Raw genomic sequence first — 21,869 nt, 5'->3', positions numbered from 1 at the left:
TAGATTTAGGAAGAGAGGAGACAGTCACAATTTAAGATAACCAGAAGTGATGATGGCTACACCTGAAACGAGGCAAGTAGGCTAGACCAACAGCCCTGAAGTCCTGAGCTGTAAGCAAGATTATTATGGGAAGCCACCAGGGAACCCACTGCAGGGCTCAGGGGCTCCCTCCCTGCCTGAGGCTGGGTTTCCCCCCTAGATGAGTATCAGGGGACAGGATGGGGGTTGGAAGGTGATGCAAATCTAAACCTTTTTCTGTCACTTCCCATGCAGTCAGAAGTTGACTGAGGAGTCCATGCCGTGAACCCAGGGCCTGGAAAATGTCCTGGTCCCACAATTCAGACATGGGATTTGGGAGACAGATCCTGCCCAGAACCGAAAGAGTTGAGTTTAAGCAAATGCTTTACAGTACCTCCACAGAGAATGATCAAAACCTCTTACCCTTTTCTCAGGTGCACAATGGGGCTATGATAATCTCTCCAGATAATGTGTTAAGTACTCCTAGGCAGCTTGTTAACGACCACGAGCTGAACCCTCATCAACTTCCTTGGGACTGTAGGCTTGCAACCCACAGCTAAGCTAGGCACATTGGATGCTGTCTGAATGCCAGATTCACAAATCTAGCAAGGTGCCCTGTCCCTGTTGATTTCAACACCTTCGTCTGCTTGAGCCTTAGTAATTACCAGTCCGCAGCAATCCAGTAAGTCCCCTTGAAAACAGCCACTCTTTCTCTAACACAATCCCCCAGCAGACAGTTCCTACTATTCCTTCAATAAACAAACCAACACCCACCCTAGTAATCAAAGCAAAACTAAGTCTCAAAAAATTTGTATATTTCTTATTTACAGATGGGATCGTATTCTCCCTTGCATCAAATGCATTTCTGAGAAGTGCTAGAAAAACAAAATAAAAACCATTTTAATGTTGCATTTTTAAAACCAACAGAGGCACCTGTAATTTCCTTCTCTGAATTTCATCTTGAGATGAATTAGCTTTTCTTTCTGAAGCTGATGTGGACTGTATTGCATACAGAAGCTAGTATTCTGTTAGGACATGAAAGGAGAGGATGTGTTTTTGTCACATGGGCATCATAAATAGCATCTGCATATCACTCCTGGAGGCTAACTAGTGCTCTGTTGGGAAGCAGAGGCAAAAGGCTTAGTAGACTGTTTAGAAAAGTAATTTTGGTGGTTAAAATTTATCTTCCGAGACACCAGTTTCAAAACTCAAAGCTGATCATAAAATAACTTGTGATAGCAGAAAGCATATACAGTAATTACCATCTCTGTTTTATTCATATTTTACTTTCTTTCTCAAGCAAGAAACACAGATTGTACTGAATGAATGAGATCGTTCCCAACTCCACTGGATGTGTCTTGAATCCTCCACATCTAATAGCTTACTGCAGAAATAAAGTGAAGTCCACCTTCAATAGCTCTGCAAGACCAAACAGATGCTAAAGCTCCACTTTTTAAAAAGGCAGCTAAAGAAGGTGAATGCAAAATGCCAAATTTTACCTACCCTAAGGAACAAGAGTACCTGAGACACGCAGTAAATCTCATCTCAGAAAACAGCGCTTATTTCACTGTTTTTCAGCCAAGACCTACAGTACAAAATGTTACCCCCCAAAGTCTTTGTTAAAACATGAGAAATACTACGCTGTCAGACCACAGTGTGTTTTCACAGAACTTTTTCAATGTGCTCATTTTTTCACTTTCTCAAAACTTCAGTTTAAAAAAAAAAACCAAAAAAATTAGTATCATTTAAATACACTATTGCTAACTCCAGAGCAAGATGCACATTTTTCCTGAAATTACAAGGGCTCTCAGTAAATATTTACACAAACAGAGCTGTACTCTACTGTTTCACCAGTTCCATTTTTATCTCCTCCCAAGTGCTTTCACACAGGTGTCTTTTTTTTTGTTTTATGGCTCCCCTGTTTTTTTGGCCAGTAAACATTTTTATAAGCAACCAACGACACTTAATTTTCTTGAAGAGGCTCACTGGTACCTCATATAACATTTTTGAAAAATACTTTTTACTTATAGCAATATATCTGACCACACGACTATATAAATGACACTGTCATAGTTTTGAAATTGTATTATATTGCTGGGACTGTTTCTATAAAACAGATTAAACCCCATCTTTGTCACTTAAGATGGGATACTTAAGAGTTTGGCTCTAGTCCCACAATGTTCAGCAAAGAATTCCCCTAGACTTCAGGGAGGCTTTCCAGTACATAAAGACCTGCATGTATCTTCTCCTACTGCCAGCATCCCAGCTCTTTAAAGCTGCTTAGGACATGTCAAATAGGTGTGATGAACACTTCGGGACATCATATTAAGGAACTATAATTTCCTGCAGGATACCACGCAGTGAGTGAGACTTTGTAAAGCTAAAAAGCTGTTCTAGAAGGATGCTCTGTGAAGAAAAGGAAAGATCACAGACAACGCACATGAAGAAATACTTTGCAAAAGTATTTCCCCCAAGATGTCTGTGCCTTTAGAGCCCAAGTTTGCTTCCAGATGCTAAGGCCCTGATACCACTGCATATTTCACGTACTGTGATTGACCAGGAAATACATTGAAAAGTGTTCAGCCAACAGTGCAGCAGCTGCATAGCTAAAGAAAACACAAATCCCTTTTAATTTCACATTTACCGAACAAGTACAATACATCATCAACTAACTAGAGCACAGCCCAGGTCAGGCAGGAATACTTAGCTACGCCAGCTGATCCACATACAAATATCAGCCTCATTTCAAGTCCTTCTGCTTAAAATAGACACCACACAGCAATTTTGATCTCACAAGCCTCAGACCTCTGGAAGGTAGATGTTCCATTTACACCAAGCATATAGGCTCCTTCTATAGTCAGGGAAGACAGGTTTGTGCTGATCTCCTAAGTCTGGCCTTGATCAGCCTCTTCAATACTTACAAGGTACCTGTAACCTTCCAGTGACTACTTAAGGAAGCCAGAACCTTATTTTACAAGGACTGTTTTGGTAGGCTCCTACTCAGGTGCGAATGAGGTGTCTACAGACTGCGCCAAACCTCTCACTTCTATGTAAAGTGCATGAACACTGACTAGATGAAAAAACCCACCATATATGTGGAAATCTAAAACAGGAATATGGACCCTTGGGACATACTGGGAACACTTGAGCTGGAATCTGCAACACAGAAGGCATTAAGCGGAACTCAGAACACCTGCATTAAGTTCCCTATGATTCTGAAGTCCTGTGGTCATCCCGTGGTTTAAATGAAAATATTTCTGCCTTTTAATTATGCTTTTGTCATCAGACTAAAACAGGAGCCCAGCACAGGCAAATTCCAAAAAACCTGTTAGGAAAAACATGGATAAGTGGCCTTCTCTGGAATATCCTTCCTCAGCTTGCAAATAATCCCATCCTGTCTGCTAAACAATCCTACTGAAACTTTTCTGCAGCAATTATAAGACGCCTGTTTACAAGGAGGAAAAGCCAACCAACCAAGCTGGGGGCCTAACAAAGGGCACAACAATTTTGAGCACCTTCCACTTTGATGCCTCAGCATCTCCAACTGTTGTTAAAAAAAATCTCTTAAGTTAAAAAAAAAGACAACAACCAGATTCAATTTCTGTTTGAGACAAGAGACCACAGATACACTTTCCTATACAGCAGGAATAACACTTGAGCAAAATCACTTCACCATTTCCATCAAACACATGTAAAAACTCTGAACAGGCTGTAAATGACTGGTTCCTCCACATCACAGCTTTCCAAATTGTAGTCCATGGACTACTTTATACTGTATCAGAGGTCCTTATTTCCAGTAGCTATTTTTAAAGTACATTGAAAAAATTAATTGAAGTAATTAATTATTACTGTTCCAGAAAGATATTCTGTGGTCACCAATGGCCCAAAAAGGGACTTCAGACAATCCATGAGAAAGAAGAGAAATGGTTCCAAGCCTCCCTATTAATCTCTCATCACTGCTATGAAAAATCTTGAAAACCTCTGTCAAATTAAAAGTTACTACAGCAGCAGCAGAGAATTTTAAGAAAGGTGCCACCATGTACACAAAGACACATACTAAGAAAAAAAAAAACAACCCTGCAGTAGCATCTGATCCAATGAAGAAACAGAATTTCAGACTGGAGACACAGATGGCAATGCTCTTCATTCCAACAGTTAGAGCCATAGCCTCACTATGCTATATCCTGTACCAATATGGGTACCACTTATTTCCAGTGGTTTTCCAAAAGTAAATCACAGAATTTGGATGAGTGTTTCCTGCTCCCAGATTAAATGACAATTACCCAATATAATTATTTTTAGCATGGTGCTCTTTTTAACCAATGAGACCACAGGCTTTTATGTATCAAATACACTTTATTCCCTTCTTCCAGATAAAAATTTGCTTTGTTTGTATCTGATGCAAATAATGAGTTACGGCATTCTCAGACATACCAAAATGTGAAACATTTCTTTAACTACAGAAGCAAAATGAAGATCATTTGCAGGTACACACACACAAAAACACAGCCCAACTAATGAGTAACATAGAGACACTTCACAGCCCAATAAAAAATGGGTTTACATGATAAAAAAGATTGCAGAGAAGTTTAACATACAGTTCAAGTAAAAGACTTATTTGTCTACTGTTTTGCCATCTTCAGCAGAACTTAACAGAATTTTGCCGCCATAGTGGAAAGAAGAAGAGTTGGCTGTTCAGGTGGCCCTTTACAAAATATATGGGAAAAAGCCTCAAGACGACAAGTGGAAAATCAGATAAAGGGGCTGGGATCTAAAGCAAACTAATAGGAAATGCTAAGAATACCTTCAGAGTTCAGATACCTGACTAAGGACAAGATGTATATGCTTCAATCCGCTTGCGGTGGAGAGTCTAAAGTTAACTCCTACGCATCAGTTCTCAAAAGAGCTCGCTATTCCTCAGGTACATGCTCTCAAGTACCAGCACCTCTTTTTTTTGTTAGTTTGTTTAAAACTTCAGCGTTCTTCTTCTTCTATGCTTAATTAAGGAAACAGAGCAAGCTGAACTATAACGACATGGAAATCACTAGTAAAAATCAATACAATTATACTCTTTGGCAAAGTAAAAATAAGGAGAATACAAGCCTGAGTCTACACGACCAAAAATAACTCTCAATATGGTTTTTAAAATAGTATGGTTGAAATGTTATCACACTGTAAAAGTGACAACAGCCAATCTATGAATACAAAGAAAATGGAAAAGATCTACTGAGGAGTGAGAAGAATACAAAATGCCACAGTATTTTCTCTTAATGACAACACAGCATCCACATGGCCAGTATGGCAAGTTAAAGCTTGCCATGTTTGTGACCTATGAGGCAGACTCAGGACTGAGGGAATAATTTCAGACTGGCAGAACACTACAAATGACCTCTTGCAACGACTCTGTCAAACAGCAGCATGGTATCCAAACATCCTACACAGCTCATTCCCAGCACAGACCAGCTCCCTCCGTGTTCAGGCACACCAGCTTGACTGTGCTCACTCAAGCTGCAAGATCCAAGTCTATTGTTTCAACTTCCTAGCACAGTCAAGTGTACTTTTATTAAAATGAAAGTCCATCAATTTATTTCCTGAGGGCTGAATTATAGTTCTACTAAAAATCAATAATAAAAATGTCCACCTATTTCACTACTATGAAGTTCAGACTTTTTTTTTTAAAATAACAAATGGACGAAATCTCATGTTACCGTATCTTACAAAGCTTTTAGATTACTGTCACTTGAACATTCATACTAACAGGAAAAAAAAAAATAAATAAGAGAGGGCCTGGACTAGAAATCTAAACTTACAGTGCTGAAATTACACTGGTGCATTTGTATCTGGAAATCATCCTATTGGCTAACATTCAAAAACTCAGTACTACCCATTTATTTATTTAGAACCACACAATCTGCTATTTATTTTAAAATACACCAGCTATGGTTAAAGTTAAAAAGGTTATCTTGACAAGATTTCTATTTGACATTTAAAGATTAAAACAGAACAGTGTAATAAGTTACCTTTCCATAGACGTCCAAGAGAAAGCTATATTATCCTAGCACTCCTTGGTGCACATTAGAAACTCTTGCTGGTATTTGTGAGAGTAACTGCTAAACTATTGGGATTATAACATTGTAAGTACTAACCATTTTAAGTTTATGACCAATTCTCTCAACTATTCTGTGCCTCAGGATCATGTGCGTGTGTGTGTTTATTTCCAACTCTCCTCCACATAACCACTTCTCTAACTACTGTTAAAGCCATGAGCACTAATTCTGTAACTTCACCACCGAGGGGATTATGTACCCTTGCATTACGTTATACAAGTTCGATTCCAAATCCAAAGATATATAATCAAAGTTTTATACTAGATCACAAGTAATCAGTTGTAAATAATTTCACTATGAAGTGAATTTTTGTAGTTCACAAACAACTTTAATCAACATCACAAATCTTTATCAATAGTTTCTGTACAAGATTGTTACAACAAAAGCATAACTTTTTGTTGTGTTAAAGAGTCAATATTATAGTTATATTTCATTACTTTTGGCAGAAATAATTACTCAGGACTGAAACCTGTAAAAACTGGAAGTCCACCCTCCTATCCTGTAAAAGGTGGAAGTCCACCCTCCTATAACTTTACCAAATGTTTACATCACAAAATCAAATGATGTTACAACACAAAAGAGTGCAACTGCCTTACAGAAAAATTTTACCTCCACCTTCCTGATCCAAATCTCATTTACACAAAAAAAGACTTCTTGTGGGGGAATCGGTGAAAATTTTGGTTATATACATCACCTGACATTCGTCTGCCTTTTAAAGTAAACTAAAAACACTCACTGAGTTTTTGAAAAAAAAAAAAAAAAAAAAAAATCAGTATCAGAGAACGTGGTAAAAAGACTACAGAGGAAATTCATACCATGACTTCTCAATAATTCAAGCACTGGAGAGACCACTGTAGTTGAAGCAGTCAACTTGGTGATGTAGAAGGGTTCTGCATTAACTACAAAACTGATGAGGTTTGCATCCATTTGTCAATCCTAGTCTTATCTCTTTTAAATAATGCTAAAATACAACATTACCAGTTATTGCAAATAACTTTCTATAGCCTGAATTATCTCCATCAGTGAAGGCAGACTAAGCCAGCATCATTCTTGTTTTCTTGTCTTGAGCAACTGTTAAACATTACTGTCTCCTACATAAGAGTTAAACCTAACTCTCCCCCAAAAAGGCTGTCAGATGTCTTGTTCAATCATCTTGTGACTTCTGGTGAGCAAAAGCCTAGATCCAAAGAAAAAACAAAATCTTCCAAATTCTCATTCCATACATTACTTTGACAATGCTATCCAATTTAATAAGGGGTTAAACTGGACATTAGGACTGTCTTAAATACTGTTTTTAAATAATATACTGCCTAGGACACAACATGAGGCAAACCTAAAACTGCTTAGATCTTATTTCATTGACATGATTTTCCCACCGTTACTGGAATGATTTATTGATTTGTCTTTGACTGAAGAGAAGCAAAATCCTCTCCCTCAAGCTGCACTTACAGCACTTGTTCTTAGTCTGCTTTAAAGTATCTGTGAAACAGATATGGAAATTGAGACCCAATGGAACAATGAGTTTCATACCGTACACTCATCATCATGGCATGTATCGAACAGATTTTACTAAAGCATCACTTGGAAAAGCTTGGAAAATTCTCCACCATGCCTTACGGTTTCTAAGAAACTTCTGCTGTTACTGGTATCAGCAAGTTTGCTATTTTGGCATCACACTAAAGCCCTGGTGCCTCCATTTCTGACCCCTTCAAACAAAAACAAGCTGCTCAACAATGTCTAATCCGTGCGTCATGTAATCCTGCTTAATACTCTACAAACTCTGGGTAATATTTGGGTAGTTTTTAAATTTAGCAAAGAACATCCTGGCCTACTTCAAAGATACCCTCGCCTTGGGTAGCGTCCCTTAGAAACGTCACCCACACTCATTTCAAAGAAGAAAAGCAAACACACATAAATGCATAAGAGAAATGAACAAAAGATGAAATAAGAGATCCTGGTCTAATAACATAATAAAAACATACGCTATTACAAATCAAACTATTGAAATGGAAACATGAAGATGATGTGAGCACCAAACACACCACTCAAACAACTAAAGAGACATTCCGACTCTCGACGCTGCTTTGGCCACATTTACCAGTACAAGACAGAACCCTGTGCAGGCACACCTCTCCCCCTGCTTCCAGCGAGGGCAGACTCTGCTGCAGAGGACTGTGGCATGGCCAGCTAAATCACGCAAGCCTTCCTCCCATCCACACAGAGCAATTAATACAAAGTCAGCTACCGCTCCGCCAGAGAAACAGAAAATCCCTTCTTTCAGACATCGTCTGCTTCCTGCAGCATCACTATCCCAAAAGTGGCTCACACTGCAGATACTACCAAAGAGGTCTAAATTAAATTCCATTGTAATTCTTCAGTATACCGTCCTGACTGTCCTTCTTAAGATCCCTCAGACCCTCGATGAAGGACAAATATGTTCCTATTTTGTTTAGGCTGTCAGGCAGACATTCTCCAATCATTAGCCTCTTGTCAACAGCGATGCTGGGGTAGATTACTAGTGCGTACTGCTTGTAATGGCAGGTGCATGGCCCTGGGGCTGCCATCTGCCAGGAAGGAAGTGTTCTCCTCTAGGATGCTGAAGGGATTGACAAATCATGTAAACAAAACACTGAATCATTCCTAATCTATGGAATCAAGCTATTGCATTACTCTTCTGCAATGTAGATGTTACCAACAGAGGTGGGGGCTTAGGTTTGGGTCTTGGGTTTTTTTTTTTCCCCCCACTTAACTATTTCTGTGGTTGATTTACTGAGATAAAAAACAACCTCTAAAATAACTTTTATTTAACTGGACAGGCAAGCCTTGATTTGAAAACAAACAAAAAAATACCCTAGTATCAAAGATGTTTATTTTGGAAAGTATTTCCCTGCTGTTAACTTGTAACATACGTCTTTCCAGAGCATATTGCCCTTCACTGTGCGCAGGAACTAGATTTTTTCAATCACTATTTTTGATACATCTATACACAATTTTGGGCCACCATCAATTCATTAAAAATTTCAGAACATCTGTTTTGAAAAAAAAAATTAAAAATTGAGAGTAAAAAATCCCTGGATAGTAACAGAACTCTGAGTATAGTCTTTGGTCTTTTAAATCCATTTCCAAAGGGATTTCTCAACAGTGCTAGTTTAGTGGCCCATTTTTCACCTCAGCTACCAAGCAATAGCACAACTCCATGCAAATGTGCACACACTTACCAGACTAGTCGCTGCAATCATACTTGTTCAGGAAAGTTACTCATTACTGTCTAACTGGCAACACACAGGAGTTTACACACTACTGCTGTCTTTAAGTGCGCCTCAAATGCTAACGCTTTAACGCTCCATTAAGTGTATTTTTTAGGTGAGGTTCTGTAAAGATGTAATCTTTACAGTGATTTTTCTGTGGTTTGGATCAGGCTTATAATACGTAAACCTTAAAAGCTTGCTTTAAATACAAACACCTACAACCCTGCAACAAAGGGATTCGTCCTACCTATATAAGTGTGGAAACTGCAAATACAATGTAAACCAGTATTCCTGGTTTCTTCTACAGCTGACAGAGGTGCAGGGGAGAAGTTGGGCTACTTTGTAACTTGCATTTAAAAGACATGGGAGCAGTCACCCTTGCTGGCTCTGTTTACTGCGGCTGGTTCTTGTGAGCGCCTGGCAATCTGACTAACCCAAGATGCCCACATGCTGGACAGCTAAAGGCAGTTCAGACAAACACAAGCGTAAAAAACAAAACAAGAAAGCCTTTGGAAAGGCTGAAGGAGGAAAACCAGCCTTTTCAACAACCAGCAGCAAGGGGACCCCTGAGCAGAACTTGGCTTTTCAAGGCTGTCACTCTTGACATTCTGCATACATACGCACAAAAACTTTAAAAACAACCACATGCCAGACAACAGACACACAAACAAATCGTGTATGAACTTTGGGGTCACCATACCATCTTCTAAAAACTCAACGGGTGCTCCTGATCTCTGTGTATACACAGACCACTTCTAAGTAAACACTGTAAGAAACTACAACAAAAAACAGTGTTGTGAAACCCTCATAACTACACACCCCAATTTATCACATCAGTCAATATACTCACTTCAAATTGCCATTACACACACTGCACCGACATAACATTAAAACTTCCACAAACTCTGCTGAAGTGTATCACAACTAATACACAACACACCTAGGCACAAAGAGAAAACATACAGACAACCAGTATAAAAGCATACTATACCTCAACAAATTGGGAAAAAGAAAAGACCCCAGATATAGGCATTTCTTTATGTGTTTATTACTTTAGAAAGAAACATTAACATAAATAGTGCTTTAGAGAAAATCTGATATAAACAAAAAACACCTGGATGTACCTATGTTGTCATTTAACTGCCTGATAGGAAGGAAAGTTAGATTACACACACGAACTCTAGCTTAATTTTTCCTTGGATGCTTGCTGCGTTTCAACCTTTAAACCACTTCAACATTCCAGTGTAATTAATGCTATTCAAAATAATAGTAAATCAACCGTAAAGAAACCTATGTTACTTTCTCCTTATTAAAAACAAACAAACCACCGTATAAAACATGTCCTAATACTCTTTCTGTTCACACATTCCTTTATCCATTTTACTTAGAAGCAAATGTTAGTCTCTGTAGCTATCTTGAAAGAAATCATGTAATCAGAAGCAATCATCAACCTAAGCATTTCCTCTGCCTTGAGCAATGACTGTACTGGTTCATTTTAGAACAAATCCACCATTCAACTTGGTCTATAACAATTTATCTTAAATGACTCAAAGTAACCATGACATTTTTTCTAAGAGCAGTATAGCTAAACATAAAGTATAAAAAGCAAAATAAAAGTCTAATAGATGTTATGCATTTTAATATTCTATCTGCTTGTAAAAAGCTGACATCCGTATAATAAACATAATTTAAAATATCAAAGGCTTCATTTAATCTCAGATAACTTCAGTTTACATTTTGTGTTTCACAAGTGGCACTGCTGGGTTCAGACCTAACCATTTTGGTTTGGCCGGCTGTAAAATGCAGTCTGGAAGACAAGAAATGAATTTCTAGAGGTTTTAAAATAAAACCTCAGATTTTTAATTCTAATCATAAGAGATTTTAAAAATAAAACTACGTAAGGTATTAAATGTAGTTATTTCTGCTGTTAATTTTGATGTTCCCGCAGAACTTGCAATAAAAAACTACAACTGATTTATTAAAAAAAAATTTAAAAAGATGTATAGATTTCTAACACAGCATATAGTTCTTTTAATACTTTTAACAAGTCATTTTAAAATGAATACAAGTTTTGTTAGAGACAAACATTCTCATGCTGCTCTAAGAGCCAAAACTTAATGGCAGTTAGCATATCAGAGGAGAAAAAAATTAGTAATATAATTCACTGTGCAAAGCAATCCCAAGGAAAAAGGAAGCAAGGGTTATGTCTTCAATAATCTCAAATGCCATTAGAAAGACACAGGAAGAGATTTCTCAAGATAGGCTTTTTATTGTTTAGGTGCAATCATAAAACCCTCACAAAAGTAAGAGCTAATTGACAAGGCAGGGGGGTCATTATTATCAAAAATCACCTTGTTATGATCTTAAGTTGATGCATTACAGATGATTACTTCTTTAAATAAATCAAGACAAAGGAAACTAACATAGGAGGAGAACAACCCTCAGGGGTTTTTTTGCACTATTACACACAGTATTTGTTCAGTTTCAGAAAACTAGACCAACTACTAGAAACATGTACAAGTTACAAAGCATTTTGTTAACGGAAAAGAAAACAAATTAAAAGATAAGCCACCGAAGCTTGGTGTTTTCAATTAAGCAAAATTCCCTATTATACACCCACTAAATTTAACGGGAATTTTACTTAAGATTTTCACGATTACACATATTAACCCCACCAAAATAGAAACAAAACTCCCATTTGATTTCAATGGAGCTAAGATCCACCATAAAAAGTCACATCATTATTGGATGTAAACTGTCATAAATATACTGGAATAAATAAATTACACTATATGAGAAAAATGAATGTAAATGTCTCTATAAATAATGAAAACCATACACAGTTCATATGTTTTTAAGCAAAAAAAAAAAAAAAAGGTCATAATTTAAGAACAAAGGCTAATTGTCAGCAAGTAACAAGTTTCAACCAACCAGCAACAGTATTTTATTTACACATCAGATGAAGGCAAGTGTTTCTCCAATTCTTAAATATTTGCACACTTTCAGAACACAGTAAAACTAAATGAGCCAATAATTTCAAGCAACCTTTTTAATTTTTCTGTTTTGACAGCAGCTGTGGATGCACTGACTTCTCTTGCCACAACAGGATAACATGAACAGAGATTTCCAAAAGCACAGCACTCCCTACAGCAGAGGCAAGTTACTGATAGCAGAGAGACAAGCTACATGTGAAAACCAGCCACCTTTAAAATATACAAATAATTTCCCTTAAAACACTTATCCACAAGAAAACACATCTACTGCTACAGACATTCAGGGAGAATTCAAACTGGTTTTTAACATGTATTTTACACAAACCAAATTATTAATTTACTGGGAAGGTAATTACAAGGAGCTTCTTTGTATACCCTGTATCTCTGAGATTCTCCTGTTCTAAACACTAAATATATGTGGATTATCCACTGTTTTAAAATTGTTAGAAACCTCTCTTGGTTTTTGAAGAAGTACAGCTTCTTAACTTTGCTAATATAGTTAAAAACAAAATTTGAAAAAAGTGCAAACTACTAAGTAAACAATGCTGATTATATATAAGCTATCTTTTGTGCAAACCATTAATTTTTAGAAAATTAGATTCTCTCAACTCTACCTGAATTCTGTGTTAAAATAATCTTGCCTATGCTCAAAATACAGTTTCCTTAAATTGCATGTATTTCTCTGGAAAACACTAAATTCTTAGTAGTCTCCCAAATTACAGTGTTTGAAATTCACATACACTGGCACAATACTTGGTGATCTTTTTTAAACAAACTTCAGTGTAAAATCCCAACGAAAACCAGAAGGAAAACTAGGAAATTTGCAAAAGCTAATGACTTGATTCAACTTACGCTGATGAAGTCCTTTGTGATAAGATTTCTCCTTCTTTGTGCTATGACTTCCCCAGCTTGCCTGCAATTAACCCGAAGCCCTGGTTTTTGGTACCTAACCCTGCGTGCTGCTGCCTGCTGATGCTTGTGTAAGGTTTTTCCTTACCGCCTTGGCCTGCTGATACTGGCTACATTAATCCCCGAGCCCAGCAGGCGTGCACGCTTCTCAGGGAAGCAGGGTGGTGAAGACAGCCTTGCCTCCTACAGAGAGAGTAAACCTCAACTGGCTTCCCCGCACCACTTCTCGCTGCGGTCTGCATTTACAAGCTTACGGAAAAGAGGAAAAATAAACACGCATGCAGATTAAATATTAAAATAAGCCAAGCCTATAACCACCCTTTTGACAAATATATGGCAGAACCAACACCCCCCCCCTCCTCTGTACACTGTGTACCAAATTAACAGGGTTATGTTTATTGCATTAGCCTTTTGTTTACTGGATGGGAAGGGCAACAGTGGGTTCCCCATTTATCCTGCTTTTCGCCTGGATGGTGACCAGGCTGCCATCCACTCCAGGTTTTCCCGGTAACTGGTGCCCGCTTCCCGCCACCTCCACCCCCACCCTGCTTTAGGGTCAGCAGTTTGGGGAACGTTGTGGAAATAGCTCTTTCCCAACATGGGGCTTGCTTTGCGGTTGGGGCTGTAGGTGGCTCAAGAAAAACTCGTTTCTGTGAAAAATCAGATTGCAAAGCAAAGGGCGTGACGATTTCTTGGTGGCCGGGAAAACAATCCCAAGGGTGGACAAGGACAGGGGGAGCTGCAGCATCCCCACCGCTCTAAGTCAAGCCACAGGGATCCTGAAAACGACCCCAGTAAAACTAGAAGCAACAAACAAGTAACACTCTGCCCTCAACCCTTCCAGTCGCTTAGAATAAGAGTTCATGCTTTCAAACTCTGACATTTCATTCAACAATCCTCTCGTCTTAATTAGGTTCAAAGCTTGCTCTGCAAACGGTGGATCTCTCATCTTTTCCATCTTCCTGTACTTCCTATCAAAAGAGAAAATATTTTCTTCTTCAAAATCAACTAACTACTAAGAAAACAGAAAAAAAAACCCAACCCTGCAAGTGGCTCTTGCAAACTGTCGCTGTTTGCCTATTATTGGTGACCTCTATCAGCACTGTGAATACAGGAGCAGTACCTACTCCCCTCCAAGCAACTACTATTAGGTGGTATGTTGTTTCACCTAGCTACACCCATAAACGTAGATAGCACAGCCATATATGCATACGGGTTTAAAGTACCACATCTTGCATATATTCAAGAGCAAAGAAAATCCCTACGGTGTCTCATCATTGACTTTTAATCCCTGACAGACCGGCTGTTCTGTGTGCTCCCCAACCAGCCCCCAGTTGTGTAAAAATTCTCACTCCCTATGAGGAGGCGGGTTGCTATTTTGGGATGTTGTGTAAATGTGTGTGTATTTCTTTGTTTCTTTTTTTTCTTCTTTCAAACAGCATAACTAGCACCTCAAGAAAGGAACAGCTACATAATTGAAACCTGAATTCTCTCTCACCCCAAGTTTCAGATTTCTTCAGTTTGCTTTTGCCTTTGAACACCCAGCGTTTGCAATCCGTGTAAAAGCCAGCCAACCAACTGGTCATTCATGCTGGGACTGAGCCGCCAGCTGGGACACAGTTACACGCCACCATAGGGTGGGCCTTTAAGTGAAATGTGCGATACAACATGCAATAGCGCGTGCATACAGTGACTTCTGGAAAGAATTATTATTTTCTTTTTAAATTCACATTCCATGCTCAGCGCGATTTACTGTTAAACTTTTGCAAGAGAGAAGATATTTCAAAACCAAGATATTAAATTTATCTTTCTCATTTTGATATGATTGACCTTCCCAGCTAGAGAGCCAAGAATTTTTTTGTAACCTGATGTCCCCAGTCTAACAATCCTGAGTTAACTCAGTCATTTTACATTTTTAAATAGTATTTAGAAGCCGCATTAACACAAACTATTCTGGTCACATTTTCCAAAATCTTACATCAGAAAACTCTGAAGTACAGCCCAAACATAGTAACCGTGTAAACATTAGCTTCTGGGGGGGGTGGGGGTGGGGAGACACGACCCGAAAGTACACGCTCATAATAATAGCACAGTTGAATTAAAATATGAAGAAATACCCCAAAATTAAACTTTTTCTTATACAAAGAGCCAGCGAGTTCCTCCAGGACTGTTTATTACAGGACACATTGGGGGTAAAAGAGATTTTTAAGAAAGCAAGGAGGGATAGTGCTCTACCTGACAAAACACAACCCCGCGGTGAGCAACAAACACCAAGCACAAACACGCATGGCAGGCACTGTCAGACGTAGCTACTCACCTTTCACAGCACTCGCTTCTTTCAGGTTGTGAGACAGAAAGTCTATGCTGGCATAGGCGCTCATCTCCAATCTGTTGATTCCCCCGTTCAGGACATGCCTGGCTTTCGACCTGGCTTTGTCACAGCTTGCCAGGGTCCCGTCCACGACGTCAATGGCGATGTAGTTGAGGCCGTTCTGGAAGCCGGCCGAGGTCTCCCGGCACATGGGGCTGCTACCCTGCTCCTCCTCCAGGCCTTCGTTTTTCCTGAGGGACACGTTCTCCACCGAGGCCGAGTTGTGCCGTTTGGGGTTGTGTGCGAAGGAGGGGGACACTGGGGTCACAGTGGTGGTGGAGGAGAAAGTTTCCGAGCTGTGCCTCCTGCGCCCCTGGGGATCTGCCCGGATGACCTTGGCCCCCCGGTTGGGGTCTGGGGGAGGGCTGGAGAGAATGAAAGCCTCAACCCCAGAGAGGGTGAGCCTCTTCACCCCAGCCGTGGGGCTGGTGACCCGGGCACTTTCTGACTTCTGAACGATGGGTTGCGGTGGGGTAGTGGCCATGCCAAAGGTCATCTCTGTGTAATCCCCACCGTCGGATGGGCTGGACGAACAAGCCACCCCCACAGCTGCCTTCAGGTAGCGCCCATCGGGCTGGCTGGTGCTGGAGGAAGAGCCTGGAGAAAGCGCTTCCAGGGAGCCCACCGAGACCGTGCCCGACTGGGAGGGCGACTGTGACCCAAAGTCAATGTTCATGTAGTCAGAGAGAGGGGAGCGCCTCTGCCCAGTGCCCGAGCCCAGGGAGGAGGCTGGGCTGTCAGCGGGCAGCGAGGGGGGAGAATAGACAGCAGCATCCCCAAAGTCAATGTTGATGTATTCACCGGGGCTCTTGGGCTCGGGCAGCAGAGGGTGCTCGTTCATGCAGGGTAGCATCGTCCGCAAGGTCTCCAAAGAGAGGCGGCTGGGCCGGGCCACCCGCTGGCACCGCTGGCTCAGGAAGCTCTCGGTCCGGCTGTGCCGCAGGGGGGAAGGCACCGTGTGGCTGGAGGGGGCAAAGGAGCCCGCAGGCGACTGGCCCGCTCCACACGCCACCTCCTCTGGGATCGTCCTCCCCGGGGAGTTCATGAAGACGTACTGGTCGCTGTCCTTTGCCAGGCCCTGGCTCTTGTAGGAACGGGGTAAGGAGCTGTACGAGTAGCAGCCAGGCTTGGGGGGCTCGCTGGAACCGTGCCCTGAAGGAGCAAAAAAGAAGTCCGGGGGGGTGAGGGAGGGAGCCTGGGGCCCGTGCTGGGGGTCCCGAGGGGACATATTGATATAGTCGCCATTACTCAGCCTCCCATCCGAGCTCTCCACGGACAGCTTGGAGCCACACCACATCCGCATGTACCCGCTGTCGTCAGGGGAGCTCTCCCCGGGCGAGCTGTTCTTGTAGCTGCTCCCGTTCCCGGGGGACCCGCCACCCACCCCCGCCCGGGGCTGCAGGATCTGCTTGGGGGCCGATACGCTGGTGGGGCTCATGGGCATATAGTCGTCGCTTCCCCGGCTTCCCTGCCCTAAGGCTGCGGCCACGCCAGGGGTCATGGGCATGTAGCCGTCATCTCCCCCTCCTCCTCCGCCTCCCCCCCCTGCCGGCGGCCCCAGGTTGGTGCTGCTGCTGCCGGAGCTACGGTGGGAGCCGATCTCGATGTCCCCGTAGTCCTCGGGGTAGGGGGTGTAGGTGACTTTGGGGGAAGCCCCGGCCTGGCAGGAGGGGAAGAGGCGGCCGGCGCTGCCGGCGAAGGTGGCGCGCATCAGCGTGTACTCGTCGAGGGAGGCGGAGGAGACCTGCGGCGGGGCGGGCCTCTGCCGGCACGGGGTGGTCAGCGAGTAGGTCCGCTTCCGATGGCCCCGCTCGGCCGCGGCGTCGGGGCACGGCCGGTAGCAGAGGCGGCCGCTCGGGGGCCGCTCCATCGCCATATAGCCGTAAAGGTCGGTGCCGCCCCCGGGGTCCCGCACCGGGGGGGTCTCGGCCACCGACTCGGGGGTGTTGCTGCGGTTGCTGGCAGTGGAGGAGGAAGAGAAGGGCCGCAGGTCGCCGCCCGGGCTGGAGCCGTACTCGTCGAAGGACATGAAGCCGGCGTCGCTGGGGGAGCCGGAGACGGAGGCGCTGCCGCTAGACGGGCGCTGCGGGTGATGCGGGTGGGCAGGCTCGGAGCCGAGGCCGCTGCTGGACGAGAGGCTAATGGGGCTGGTGGCGGAGGGGGGCGAGTGGGAGGCGGGCATGGACATGGAGCGGCTGCTCTGCAGGCCGCCGCCGGCCAGCACCGGCAGCAGCTTCCCCGCCTGCCGGCCCCCGCCGCCGCCGCTGCTAAGCGTGTGCGAGCGGCTGAGGGGGGTCCGCACGGGGCCCGGGCTCATGGGGCTGCCGGCCACCGAGCCCACCCGGCAGCCGTCGCCCTCGCTGGCCGTCCGCACCCGGCACGGCGTGCACTTGGTGCCGGTGCCGGCGGCGAGGCTGTCGGTGCGGGAGCGGCGGAGGAGACCGGTCTGGCTGGGAGGCAGGTTGACCAGATGGTGGTGCCGGCGACCGGGCACAGTGATGGGGTGGGTGGCAGAGGCGCCGCTGCCGCCGGGCCCGGCGGCCCCTCCGGAGGAGGAGGAGGAGGAGGACTGGCTCTTGCTGCGGGGCCGGAACTCGGACAGCTCCTTCAGCGCCTTCATGGCCTCCAGGATGGTCTCGTGGATGTTCTGGGCCACCACCGAGTCGTCCGCCTGCATCCAGAGCTCGCCGGGGCCGGTGGCCGCCGAGCGCCCCACCTCGATGAAGAAGAAGCTGTCGGAGTGGCCGCAGCGGCGGATGTTCATCAGCTGCAGCGTGACCGTGGGCAGCTCGCAGTTGAGGCGCACGAACCCGATGGTGCGGGCCGAGAGGCACAGCCGGTGGACGCCGGTGAGGTTTTTGCTCTGCCCCAAGCCCTTGGGCTTCAGCGTCACCTGCCAGACCTCCCGGTAGGCAGCGGCGGCCGGGGTGATCAGCCCGTAGTTGAGGTCCTCGCCGGCGGCGGCCAGGGAGGCGGCGGCCGCGCCGCAGGAGGCGGAGAAGGGGGAGGCGAGGTGGCGGTGGGGGGACCCCTGGCAGGCAGCCTTGCCCTCGTTGAGCAGGTCGGTGAGCGCCCGGTACCAGCCCTCCTGCTCCTGCTCGTTCTCGGCCGCCACGGCGAAGTACTCGTCCTTGGTGTAGAGGGCGATGAGGTACTTGTGCTTGGCGTCCGCCCGCTTGTTGATGTTGAGGCAGGAGTCCAGGGCGATCACCCGCTTGGGCGCCCCGGACTTGTTCCTCCATTTCTTCTCGCTCTCGTAGTACTCCAGCCGGGCGCCCCCCGCCTCCTCCCCGCCGCTCGGGCCACGCAGCACGAAGAAGCGCTTGTGGCCGTGCTTCTGCTTGCGCAGGTACCCGCACTTCCTCACGCCCTGGTTGTTGTTGTTGTTGTTGTTCAGGTTGGGGCCGGGCGGGGAGCTCAGGGGGGGCAGCAGCCCCAGCACGGCGGGGCTCGCCATCCCCGACCCCGCGGCAGGAGAGCCGCCCCGCTCCTCTCGCTGCTGCCGCTGCCGAGCGGGACCCGGGGGGCCGAGCGCCGCGGGAAAACGGGAACGGGGGGCGGGGAGTGAAGCGAGTAAAATAAAGTTATTCCTCCGCGGGAAGAGCGCGGCAGCCCGAAGCCGCGGCGGGGTCCTCCGCCGTCGCCTCTAGGCAGCGGGTGCTGCCGGCGGCCGCCCGGCGTCCTCCCCGGCTCGGCTACCGGCGGCGCCGCTGCCGCTCTCCGGCCGCTGCTGCTGCCGCTGCTGCTGCCGGCGCCGGCGGGAGTTTCGCCGTAAGTAACACATCGCGCACCGAGTGCCCCAACTAAAGAGCAAAACAACACGTGACCGCCGCCTTACCGAGACGCTCACACACCGAGACAGGGCGGGGCTCGGCCGCCGCCGGCACCGCCCCGCATTGGCCGCCGCGCCGCGCGAAAGACGGCACCGACCGCCAATGGAACGGTGGGGCAGGCCCTTGAACGCGAGGCAGCGTCACGCCATTGGGTGGCGGGAGCCTCGTCCCCCACCCCTTTCCGTCCCCTCCGCGGCGGGCGTGTTCCCGCCCACAGCCTCCGGCCCCCCTCAGGCACAGCGGGACCCGCCCCCCCCTCCCCGCCTTCCGCGCACACAGCCCGGAGCGCGCCAGGCCGCGGGAACGGCGGGGCGAGCCGGTGCACCCGGCTGAGCCCCTGTGCCGGCCCCCGCCGTCCATGGCAGCCCGGCGGGCGGGACACGGGTGGACATCGGCGTCGCTGGCCGCGGCCATCAGGTGCTGCCGACCCGCCTGGCGTGGGGCCCTCCGCCCCCGGAGCGGAGCTTCCGGGCGTGCGTGTGCGCCAGGCTCCCCCCCCGCACACCCACACACACGCGTGTGTGCGTCAGCCCTTCTCGCACACGCACGCACGGCGGCTCCCCCCCCCCTCGCACCGCACGCGCACTCCTCCACCTGGTGTGTCAGCCCGCGCCCACGCGCACGGCCGCCCCCACGCTCCCCCCGCCTCACGCGCCCCCATCGCGCCCCCCCAGCCCCGAAACACGCGGGAACCGCCGCTCCCCCCGTGCCCGGCTGCTCCCGGCCCCCGCAGCGGCTATTTGCGTGCGGCGAGGAAATGCCACCCAGGGCGGGCGGAGAGGCGCACTGTTACCCGGTTTTAGTTAAATAAATTAATTGATCCGGGCGTTTGGCGTTAGCGGCGAGTAGGGGCAGCGCCCGCGCCCCCCCGGGCGAAGCCGGCCCCGGCGGGGCTCGCTCGCCACGCGGCAATAAAGGAACGAGCGAGCGGCGGGGAGAGGAGCGTGGCCGCGGTGCCCCCCCCCCCGCAAGGCTGCCTGCTGCCCCCGCCGCCACCCGCGCTCCTGTACGGGGCGTGCGGGGCCCCGCGGGGCCCTCCCTCGCTTGTTTACCGGGGACCCGCACGTTAGTGAGCGTGGCCGCCGCGCCCGGGGATGGATAGGCGCCCGCCCGCCTCCCCCTGCCGCCGGAGGGAGGTGAATGGCGGCGGGGAGGGGGCGCGACTCCGGGCCGGGGGGGGGGACGGCGGGGAAGGGGCCCCGGCCGGGGTGGGCGGCGGAGCCGACAGTCCCCATTTGCCTGTGTGAGGCGGGAGCGGGGGAAGGAAGGGGGGGCGCAGGGGGCCCGGCAGGGGATGCCCGGCTACCGCCTGCCGGGGAGGGCAGCCGCAGCTCCTCAGGCAGCGCGCAGCCCGCGGCGGGGCGGGCGGTGATAACAAAAGTCGGGGGATGAAGAGAAAAGGCTGTGCCGGGAGCGCATGGCTCAGCCTGCTCCTCGTCGCGGCCCCGAGCGGCGGGTGAAGCCTGCTTTTGCACATGCCCGGGAGGAAAAGTGAGGCTGGGGTCACACTGACATCCATCCCTGCTTCCCAGTCTCTCTCCCGAACGCCGTCGGGACGCGCTTTCGTTTGTGCGCCTGCGATGAAGCTGAAGCAGCGGGTTTGCGCGTAAAACCGAGAAAAAAACCCCACCTACCACCACCACCTACCCACGCCCAACCCCCCCCCCCCAAAAAAAAAAAAAAAAAAAAGGGAAAAAAAGACGAAAGTGATGCGGTGCCTCCAAGCTGCCGCCGTGCGGGGCCGGGGGCGGGGGCGGGCGCTCCCCACGTTGCCGGCGGAGGCGGCGGGAGCCCGCAGCCCGCACGTACCGCTGCCGCCGCACGGCCCTGCTCCGCGCCCTCCTGCCAGGAATTCTCCGCGGTTTGGGTCATAATAACCCATTTAGAAATCAACAGCTGTAACCCGGTGTGTGTGTGTGATTGGAAAAGACCACTTCACTGTAAATACCGGTACGCTGCAATAACGCAGCTTTTGAAGAAAGACCTCTCCCTTCCTCTTGTAGGGAAATATGAACGTTTACATACAAAGTAGTACTGGTTACCTGGGTTTGTTCATTGTGTTTTTTTGTTAAGGGGGGGCAGAGAGAGAGAAGTAATTGGAGATCTGAGGCACCGACCTCTCCGAAGAAGCAAGAAATGCGCTCCCGCGACATGCGACTGCTTCAGTTCGTAACCTTGGGCAAGGTACCGGTGACCTTTCTGTACCTGTGCGGCTCCCCACAGAAAACGATGCTTACAGTCCTTACTCTCCTGGTAACATTCCTTGATTTCTGTATCTGGAAAAATGCATAGATCTGGTAATTGTAAATTTAGATTATATGTAATGATTGCATAACTGATCTCAGTGAGGGAAGTTTCATAGGAAAACTCAGGAATAGTTGATTTTCTGC

The 21,869-nt window shown here is 46.9% G+C and overlaps 1 protein-coding gene across 2 annotated transcripts in view; it reads right to left on the bottom strand.

Annotated features, from left to right (window-relative positions):
• IRS2 (insulin receptor substrate 2) overlaps window positions 1–19,495 on the bottom strand; it is a 31,723-nt gene extending 12,228 nt beyond the window's left edge. Inside the window, exons 1-2 of one of the 2 annotated variants that reach the window (XM_055802744.1) lie at window positions 15,593–19,495; window positions 10,414–14,246 (exon numbers count right to left, since the gene is read on the bottom strand). In XM_055802744.1, coding sequence (XP_055658719.1) covers window positions 14,221–14,246; window positions 15,593–19,103 — 3,537 coding nt within the window. In that variant the 5' untranslated portion in view covers window positions 19,104–19,495 and the 3' untranslated portion in view covers window positions 10,414–14,220. Of the gene's footprint in view, window positions 1–10,413; window positions 14,247–15,592 lie in introns of those variants that run through there. The other variant, XM_055802745.1, reaches the window with a different exon arrangement.
• Window positions 19,496–21,869: the final 2,374 nt, after the last annotated feature.

This window comes from Falco peregrinus, chromosome 4 (genome assembly GCF_023634155.1).
Source record: "Falco peregrinus isolate bFalPer1 chromosome 4, bFalPer1.pri, whole genome shotgun sequence".
NCBI classification, from domain to species: Eukaryota; Metazoa; Chordata; class Aves; order Falconiformes; family Falconidae; genus Falco; species Falco peregrinus.
Note: the sequence above shows the minus strand (reverse complement) of the source record. Positions and strands in the feature narration are given on the sequence as shown.